The sequence below is a fragment of the Lathyrus oleraceus genome, chromosome 1 (assembly GCF_024323335.1).
Source record: "Lathyrus oleraceus cultivar Zhongwan6 chromosome 1, CAAS_Psat_ZW6_1.0, whole genome shotgun sequence".
Taxonomy (NCBI): domain Eukaryota; kingdom Viridiplantae; phylum Streptophyta; class Magnoliopsida; order Fabales; family Fabaceae; genus Lathyrus; species Lathyrus oleraceus.
The window spans coordinates 368,095,710-368,105,955 of NC_066579.1; the positions used below are offsets into that span (position 1 = coordinate 368,095,710).

A 10,246-nucleotide genomic window follows, 5' to 3' on the forward strand; every position below is an offset into this window, starting at 1 on the left:
CAATTGAGACTTCAACATCAACGACTTCAAACCATGCAACTAGGGTTTCATAAGCCCCAATTGAGGCTTCAACATCAAAGATGCAGGTCCAGGTCAACAGGGTTTCAGAAGCCCTAATTGAGGCTTCAACATCAGAAGCAGAAACCACAATTGAGGTGGCGGGAATTCCAATCAACCATTATGAAGAGAATTGTCTTGTTTACCAGAACAACCGCGAATTCAGCCGGAACAGACTTAAATGTGGAGGTACATGTTCTTTTATGATTTCAATGGCGTTCTTGTATAACCTAATGCCTAAATTAGAATAGGTTTATTTCAATGGCGTTCTTGTATAACCTAATACCTAATGCCTAAATTAGAATAGGTTCTTGTTATTTTTTGGATGAATTGTCATAAGCTAAGAGAATAAAGTTAATAAATTATGGGTATGTTCTAAGTTATGTTGTTTTCTCAGATCTTTTCTTCCTACATAGGATGTTGGTGGAAAAGTCGTGGGTAGACATTTTAGACGGTGAGTTTGATATAGAGTATGCGGTTAAACTTTGTAAATTCGTTGAAAACGAGGTTAAGTCAGACCTGCCTGCATACGGTCTCTGTCCCCCAAGGATCAAATTTTTCATTCCTTCAACATTGCAACGTTTTCTTCGGTTAAGGTGGTAATCCTTGGGCAGAAGGTAAAATATGTTCGAAAAGCTCACGTATTTCCTTGTGTATGTAATCCTTGGTGGTTAGAAGTAATTATGGTTTTATTTTTGCAGGAACCTTATGCAGTTAAGAGTAGGGCTATGGAATTGACCTATTCGGTTCCCAAAGGGAGGAAACTTCCCTCGGAATTAGAGAACATCTTAATTGAACTTTCCAATGATATAGGCTGTCCATTTCCATCCCATGGTAATCTTAAAAAGTGGGCCCTACAGGTGAATTTTCTATTTTGAAGACTTTACCTTGCCACTTTTAGAAACCTTATTTTCGGTTAGTTAGTGCTTGAATTTTTTTTAGGGGATACTTTTGTTAAACTTTGCTCTTACAGGTTAGGTTTCTTATGAATTCATTTCAAATATAACTTTTAAAGACACTTATAAATATTTTTTCAATTGATTTCATTGGTCAGTTAGAAAGAAAAGACCTAATTCACATGCGAATAAGGGTTGGGAGCATTTTACCGATGCGGTTATTAAAACCATCTCTGATCAGAAGTCAAATGTTGTTTTTCTACTGTGGGGAAAAATGGCTCAAGAAAAAATCCTCTTGATTGATGAATCAAAGCACTACGTGTTACAAGCTGCGAGTCCGGGCAAAAATGGTTTTTTTGATTGCAAGTAAAGCTAGATGACAATTTTTACTTTATTGTCATCTAACTTTAAAGAAATATTTATAAGTGCTTTACTTGCAATCAAAAAAACCATTTTTGCCCGGACTCGCAGCTTGTAACACGTAGTGCTTTGATTCATCAATCAAGAGGATTTTTTCTTGAGCCATTTTTCCCCACAGTAGAAAAACAACATTTGACTTCTGATCAGAGATGGTTTTAATAACCGCATCGGTAAAATGCTCCCAACCCTTATTCGCATGTGAATTAGGTCTTTTCTTTCTAACTGACCAATGAAATCAATTGAAAAAATATTTATAAGTGTCTTTAAAAGTTATATTTGAAATGAATTCATAAGAAACCTAACCTGTAAGAGCAAAGTTTAACAAAAGTATCCCCTAAAAAAAAATTCAAGCACTAACTAACCGAAAATAAGGTTTCTAAAAGTGGCAAGGTAAAGTCTTCAAAATAGAAAATTCACCTGTAGGGCCCACTTTTTAAGATTACCATGGGATGGAAATGGACAGCCTATATCATTGGAAAGTTCAATTAAGATGTTCTCTAATTCCGAGGGAAGTTTCCTCCCTTTGGGAACCGAATAGGTCAATTCCATAGCCCTACTCTTAACTGCATAAGGTTCCTGCAAAAATAAAACCATAATTACTTCTAACCACCAAGGATTACATACACAAGGAAATACGTGAGCTTTTCGAACATATTTTACCTTCTGCCCAAGGATTACCACCTTAACCGAAGAAAACGTTGCAATGTTGAAGGAATGAAAAATTTGATCCTTGGGGGACAGAGACCGTATGCAGGCAGGTCTGACTTAACCTCGTTTTCAACGAATTTACAAAGTTTAACCGCATACTCTATATCAAACTCACCGTCTAAAATGTCTACCCACGACTTTTCCACCAACATCCTATGTAGGAAGAAAAGATCTGAGAAAACAACATAACTTAGAACATACCCATAATTTATTAACTTTATTCTCTTAGCTTATGACAATTCATCCAGAAAATAACAAGAACCTATTCTAATTTAGGCATTAGGTATTAGGTTATACAAGAACGCCATTGAAATAAACCTATTCTAATTTAGGCATTAGGTTATACAAGAACGCCATTGAAATCATAAAAGAACATGTACCTCCACATTTAAGTCTGTTCCGGCTGAATTCGCGGTTGTTCTGGTAAACAAGACAATTCTCTTCATAATGGTTGATTGGAATTCCCGCCACCTCAATTGTGGTTTCTGCTTCTGATGTTGAAGCCTCAATTAGGGCTTCTGAAACCCTGTTGACCTGGACCTGCATCTTTGATGTTGAAGCCTCAATTGGGGCTTATGAAACCCTAGTTGCATGGTTTGAAGTCGTTGATGTTGAAGTCTCAATTGGGGCTTCTGAAACCCTAATGACATGTGTCTCCGATTGTGATGTTGAAAGGGTATCAATCGGTGGTGATTGCGATCTCGAAACCGCGTCGATCGGTGGTGATTGCGATCTCGAATCCATGTCAAGGGGTGATTTCTTGGTGAGAAGAAAGAGAGTGAAAGTGATGTCGAAAGGTTTCGTCTTTGAGAGTGAGAGCGCGGAACTTGAACTTATTAAAACTGATTTTGAGAGGGAAGTTCGAAAGGTTTCTTCATCAATTTGTTATTGAAATTTAATAAACTTTTTATTGGTTATTTTATTTTAATATTATGTAAATATAAAAAATAAAAATAAATAATTATTTCAAAGTTGTTTCCCAAAGTTGTATTTAACTTCCCAAACCCTTCCAACACTAGACAATGATGGTAGTTATGAAGAAAAAAAATTAATGGGTTATGAAACATACCTTAATAATTAACATAAATATAAATAACTTTGAATTCATTTTATTTTCGTATAATTCAATAAATTCATTTTAGAAAGGACTATATCATATATCATTTGCATAAGTCATATGCACTCACTTTATTAATAAATTTGACAATACATGATGTTTTTAACTTTTAATATTACTAGTTTGATGTTTTTAACTTTTAATATTACTAGTTATTTGAGTATCTTGTCATTTATCTATATAGCATATTTACCACTTATAATTCTTTTATATAAAAATATCATTAATTTAAACAAAAATAAACTAAAAAACATTTGTGTCAACGCAACCTTAATGTTGTCTCAGTGGAATTACCATTCTAAACTTAGAAATATTTATAAGTCTCACACAACAATTACCTCTTACACAAGGATCACTTCGATTGGATTTCTCAAACAATGTTTTTATGTCGAAGTCCAGAGTGTCTTCAAAGATATTTTCTCTCCTTTCGCTCATTGACTTCGGCCTGACGTCGAAACTTCCAGCTAACAACATCTACGTCAGTGTGATTATGAAGTTGCATGATATTCCGTCGAGTACTGTTTCTGATAGAGATCTGAGGTTCACGTCGAGGTTTTGGGAGAGCTTGCAGGCAGCCTTGGGAACTGAGTTGAGGTTAAGTTCTGCCAACCATCCACAAACGGGCAGTCAGACTGAGAGGATTATTCAGTCTTTGGAGAATTTTTTGAGAGCTTGTGTCCTAAAGCAAGAAGGTGTTTGGGAGAATTATTTTTCATTGATTGAGTTTTCTTATAATAACAGTTATCATTCTAGCATTGAAATACCACCTTTTGAGGCTTTGTATGATAAGAGATGCATGACACCTTTGTGTTGGTATGAATCTGGTGAAAGTGTTGTGCTTAGGTCAGAGATTATTCAGTAAACTATTGAGAAGGTCAAGATGATTCAGGAGAAGATGAAAGCATCATAGAGAAGACAAAAAAATTATCCGTACAAAGGGAATGATGTTATGCGGCTGTTGCCCTCCCTAGCAAGCTCCTCTATAGCAGGACCGCCACTTCTACTCATGTCAAGTCCAAGCCATATTGCTGACTTGTCATAAGCCTCACCAATAGCATCATCTATTGTAGTTCCAAGTTGTGTGTATTGCCCAAGATCCCGTGCAAGAATAAGTAGATTGTGTCCACCTATAAAAATAATTCAAGTCATCTCATACAAGATAGCTAAGTGTACCAATACCTAAAAAATATACTGAACAATGACTGTCAAATCACAGGTTTGCAACAAACTGGACTGCTCAGAAATTGTACCTCAAGAACCATCTCTACATATAAAAATAAGCAAAATCTCTTTACATTTGACTTCAATGTGAAATTATGTGTCCAGCTTTAGGAGAATGTAAATTATTGATGGGGAATGAAGGTTATGAGTGAAAAGTCATTTCTTTGTATGAAAAGTTAAGGATGTGAAGAATAGGAAATACTTGGGCTAAATATGGGAGATTGGAGGAGAGGTAAGGGTAGGGAAAGAGATAGAAATCTTCCACCTTATTTGAGAGAGTGGTTTTGTAGAGAAAGGCTGTGATTAATATATTTTTAATTTAAAGTATTATAACATGAAAAGAACTTGAAGAATGAGAAATGTCGTGCACCCCAACCAACCATCTTTCTCAGCTTACTGAAGTGGGAATGAGGAATGCAGTGCCTTGGTTCCACCGTCAATGGATTATTGATTACTAGATGATAGTTTGTTTACTTAAACAACTCATTGCATATGGAATGTCTTAAGTATATCCAAATGAAGAGCATTCCCTAGCCAACCTAGCCAAGAGTTTCATTAACATTCCGTGTCAATTTGTTTTACAATAGGGGAGGGAATTGATCAGGCCACTGATAAGGGCCTATAACCTATCATATATCAAGTCCAGGCCAAGCCAGATTCATCTGTTAAATAAGTCAGGTCAAAGTTTTCTTAAAAATAAGTTTTAGGCCATCCAAAAAGTTTGCTAGGCCTACCAAGTTAGCCTATTTAAATAAATACTATAAAGAATAACTTTTGTTGTTGTTATTATTTGTGTTGCCATTATTAAATGTTGGACCTTGTACACTGTCTTTAAACCATATGCTTATTGACCATTTCAATAATTTAAGCAAACTAGTCTATATAAAAACTTGGACATATAATCTTATATGGAGATAACTTTATTTACTATTTTAAAGGTCTTATTGCAAAATAGATTATCATGTCACTTAGACTTTTAAAAAGGTTAAGTTATAGCTTATAAAAACATATTAGACTTGAATTTTATAATATTTGGTTCACTTACATATTTTACCTGGCAGACTAGTAGGTTACCAAAGCCGACCAGACCTTCAAAAAGGCTATAGGCCAGACCTAAAAAAAACCTATGATAGGTAGCAAGCATGGCTTTGACCTTGAAATATTTTTGCCAGACCTAAAAAAAACCTATAATAGGTAGCAAGCATGGCTTTGACCTTGAAATATTTTCGCCCGACCTAGCCTATTCCTACTCCTATGTACAGGTCATCAAACTTAATCAAATGTCGCTTGACCAAAAGTTATTAACCACATAATCAAAAAAGTGAAGGATCAAGCTGCAAACTTCACTAATTCAAAACTCAAATCTGTCCAAAATTGTTCTGGCTTAGTTAAAGGTAGTTCTATTATGCAGAGCCTATTGCCAACAAACACCACAAAATACAAACTCCTTGAAACATAAACTAGAACTAGAAACAATTCCACAACCCAAGGAAGAAAAATGAAAGCAGATCAAGTTCAAACTTCAAAGAAGAATACTAGCATGACTAATTAAACTTAAACCCCCAAAACAGGTGTACAGGAATATTACCTGAAATAAGTAGGGCCATGAATGGAAATTGCAAATCTTTCTCGATTAGCCTAAAACAAAAGATATGCATGTCTCACGAAAATAGCACAAAAGGTGCTAAAACAGTGTAGAAAATTCTAGAAGTATAACAACATACAGGAACAGAATAGCCATTAAAAATTTTAAGCATGCCTCTGCATGCATATATCATATAGGAGGAAAATAATATATATTCATTAGAGGACCACAACACAATAGCTTTACCTAGCCACTAGAGCATGAGCCTCCATGTGATGGATGCCAATAATTGGTAAATTGAAGCCCCCCGCAATTCTCCGAGCTTTCTGCACCCCCACTGCATTGTGCAAGACAAGGACAAATGTAATTGATAGCAAGAATTCCTCTAAAGCATATAGAAGATCAGAAAATGAAAGATATGTCTTCCAATGCCTACTTTATGTCAGAAACAGATATGCATGCCTACAGCTTGAAGTTTGAACACTCAAATTTGAAAATTTCGGCTTAATGACATCTTTGTATTATTTAAGATCCAGTTACCCAACAATGTTAGGGCGCATTGTGCATGCTGTGGCAGGGCAATTTAGATCATGCAGCAGCATCTAGAAGCTTCTATATTAGGCGCATGTATAAATGATTTAAATGTTTGAGCTGTGTAACAGAATTATGTTCAATCAGAACTCGAACATCACAATCAATTGCTTAGTTTTTGTCCTCTATAGACAGAGCAGTTATCTTGTAACTCATTCTGATGTTAGGAAATAGATACCTACTCCAAAGGATTTTCTCAAACTATCTCTAAATTTTCTTTCACTTTTCATCAGTTCTTTTTTCATTTTCTTCTATGGTCAACTAACAGTACTGCAAAGTAAGAGCACCCAATACATTAAGGAAGAAAAAAAAAAAGCAGACAAATTTTCTGTCAACTACCATGCAAGAGCTGGCACAACTGCATGGCATTTTTACCTGCTAAATAATGGTTCTGTAGTATAAGAAGCGAACTTGAAGAATCGCAAAGGTAAAATTTCATTTTGTTGATATTTCAACCAGAAAAGTTTAATTAATGAATATCATCAAGCAGCATATATGATATAATGTTTTTACAATTAACTTCCCAACTCCAACAGGCATGTTATTGCTTATTTCATGAAATCCGCGGGAAATACAATGAAATATATTGAAGTTATATGATATCGCATGTTGGATATATTGGCAGTGATTAATATGTCATTGGGAAATACGGGAGCTAACGTTTAAATGGGAAGATTAAAGTTATAGTTCTTTGATAATATGTTCAATATTCTTTTAATATGTTCAATATTCTTTTCAGAACTTATAGTTGGAAAGATGATGAATGTTCACTTCACTCAATGAATGCACAGAACTTCTATCTAATTTGTGAGTCTATTTTTAAGGTTTCTTAAGTAAGAGTATTACCACGAAGGCAGAGACTTAAACCAGGACCGATAGTGACAGCAACAGCGGTGAGATCCTTCTCAGTCATATAAGCTTTATCAAGGGCTTCTTGCACAACCTATAATGAAAAGTAAACTTATTATGTGTGTGTCATTAATTCAATAAAACGGAAGAGAGAAAAATGAGATGGAAAAGGTATAGGAAGCCCTATTAGAAATCTGTTGAGAACCTGGCGGTACTCTACAAGCATCATCCTAGGGCACCAAAGAACTCAACAGTTACTAATATTCTAGTAGGTTCTGTTTGAAAGAATTGGACAAGTAACTAAGACAAGCACCGATAAATTAGATTAGTATGCGACAAAAGTATACTTAGCACAAAAACTGTCTTCCTTGATGTATAAAGGATGTGCTCAAGCTGGAATGTATTGATAAGGGGATAGGAATGATGTACCTGGTCTATCACTTGTGAGTGAGCTTCTTGCCATTTTCGGAGCAACACCTCCATACTTCACTAGCAGATCTGCCTTAATGTGAAGAAGTTACACAGTTAGAAAGCATTTTAATATTCAATGAAATCAAGTGCAACCTGACTCATACCATTAGTACATAATCATTAGGTAGAACATGAAATTACCACACATCGGTGTCATCGATAGCGCATGGCGGTCCATGGCAGAGAGCCAAAAACCCACCATACTGGCAGCTTTGTAGCTCTGTCATAGCATAATATGGCAGAAAAACTAGTGATATCGGCCTTTATTTAGCATTGCGGCCAGCCAAAAAACTGCCATTGATATCCGCCATGGCGGATATTTGATAAACTGCCGCAGATTAACACAATCTGCTTCCCTCACACCTTATAATACTATTGATAACCTTCTCAGAGATGCCAAAATCAATTTAAAGTTTTAGCCAAACTTTAGTTACTTTTACTAGTTCAGGCAAGGCAACAATGAAGATAACCTTGGCAACATGCTTAATTAGTTTTTTCCAATCCATATAAAATATCATTTCATTATGCATCGCATTCGCATACTCAAAGAACATATCCTCCACCTATCTAATATCTTAGCCAATGCAACATGGAAAATACACTAAAGCACAATGTTCAATAGAAACATAAGTAATCAAGTTGGTCCTTGGAATTGTAGGGTGGTATCGACCTAGTCCCTCACATCATCAATATTACAAAAAGACTCTCAGAATTCCAAAATGTTAACCAAATTCATCCCTATGTTTGAGTCTATCATCACAGGCATCTCTAACATTATCCACTTTGTTTCAAATTTATCCTCAATATTACCAACTTAATGTCATTCTAGTCCTACATTTACTAATGAAGGGACTAATTCGATTAAAATTTTGCAATTTCAGAAATCTCTTTAAAATATCAACAATGTGAAGGTTTTAAAAAACGATCCGCGACTGCGAACACGGCCGCAACCAATACCATTATTTATCGTTTTTATGTTAAAGAACAAATTATGGTTAATTCACACCACGACAGCAATCAGCGTCCCGACACCTCCGCCGACCGAAATTGCTAAATCCTTTACACGACCACGATTGTTTTCTAAAATAAATTGATAATTTCAATCACCAATTTGGGTATTTACTCCTAAAGTAAGTGAATAAGAAGGGGAAAATGCATCAATTTCACGTATTACAGTATACTACAGTTGAAGCAAACTGAGCATATACAATACCATACCTGAGAAGACACCACTTGACTCAAAATTTCACCGTCACTTCTCACCTGAACCACAAAAACCATTAAAAAAAATTACATAACATCCCATACAAGAAAAACAAAACTAGAAATGAAGCTTACGACGGCGACGGCAGTGTCGTCGCAGCTAGTTTCGATGCCCAAAACGACAAGGTCTCCATCGCGTTTGGGAGTTCGGTTGTGTAGTTCGTTCGTGACGCAAGAGACGGTGCGAGTAGAATGATTGTGGGGAAGTTGGATTCGGCGTAGAGATGTGAAAGTGAAGAGTGAGGGTTTGGGAAGGAATTTTACGCGGGAAATTGATGGAACCGCGATTGTAGAGAGAAAAAGTAGCATTTTTGTTGGAAATGGTGGAAGAAAAGAGTGTATTTCACCTTGAACATCAAAAACGAAACAAAAGATGGATAGGGTGGACTAATAAACCTTTTCTTTTTGAAGTTATGACATAAATAAATTTAGGACTCTTATATGGTTATTCCACTCTAGAAACTATAACTTTAGATCTTATACATTTATTTTTTTAGAAATTAGTTCTTGTTCCATGTCGGTCAAAGATCCAAAGCGTTATGTCTCATTACGTAGTCTTGACTCAGAGCATCCTTGAGTATGACGAGTGACCAGGTAGAACTACATTAAAGACTCAGTTATATGGATGTTTGTAGACCAGTTTGGTTCGGTTTTGAGAGAATTTGATGTCCGAAGCATTTAATGAACACCCCTACTCAATTTTGAGACCCGATTTTTTCCAAACTAATGAACATCCCTACTCGGGCATCTGATTATACTCAGCCTAACATCACTCAACGAAAGATCTAATTGGACGACTTTTTGCATCTTACATCGGGTTAGACATAGGCATTTTTAGCCATTTGTCGTATATAAACCCTATCATGTCCCATTTACAAATACTACCCTACTCTCACTCTCAAATTGCATCTCTATCACTTTAGTGACCTGGGAGTTAGGGTGCTAACACAGCACGTCCGCCACGCTCTATTGAGCCTGAAGCCTTTGTCGTTGCATTGGAATATCTCATTTTCTCTACACCTTTTTTATTTATCATTCTAGCACAAAATATTGGTGTCGTTTATGGGA

The 10,246-nt window shown here is 35.8% G+C and overlaps 1 protein-coding gene and 2 pseudogenes across 1 annotated transcript; 1 reads left to right on the forward strand and 2 right to left on the reverse strand.

The window, feature by feature from the left end:
• Window positions 1-80: 80 nt before the first annotated feature.
• On the forward strand, window positions 81-1,325 carry LOC127107336 (uracil-DNA glycosylase, mitochondrial). The gene is made up of 5 exons (XM_051044631.1): window positions 81-246; window positions 455-564; window positions 759-917; window positions 1,000-1,030; window positions 1,112-1,325. The coding sequence occupies exons 1-5, from the start codon at window positions 81-83 to the stop codon at window positions 1,321-1,323; spliced, it is 678 nt and encodes a 225-aa protein (XP_050900588.1). The 3' UTR covers window positions 1,324-1,325.
• A 62-nt stretch (window positions 1,326-1,387) lies between these two features.
• On the reverse strand, window positions 1,388-2,905 carry LOC127137100 (uracil-DNA glycosylase, mitochondrial-like; annotated as a pseudogene).
• A 481-nt stretch (window positions 2,906-3,386) lies between these two features.
• On the reverse strand, window positions 3,387-9,575 carry LOC127137089 (probable tRNA N6-adenosine threonylcarbamoyltransferase, mitochondrial; annotated as a pseudogene).
• Between the last annotated feature and the right edge of the window lie 671 nt (window positions 9,576-10,246).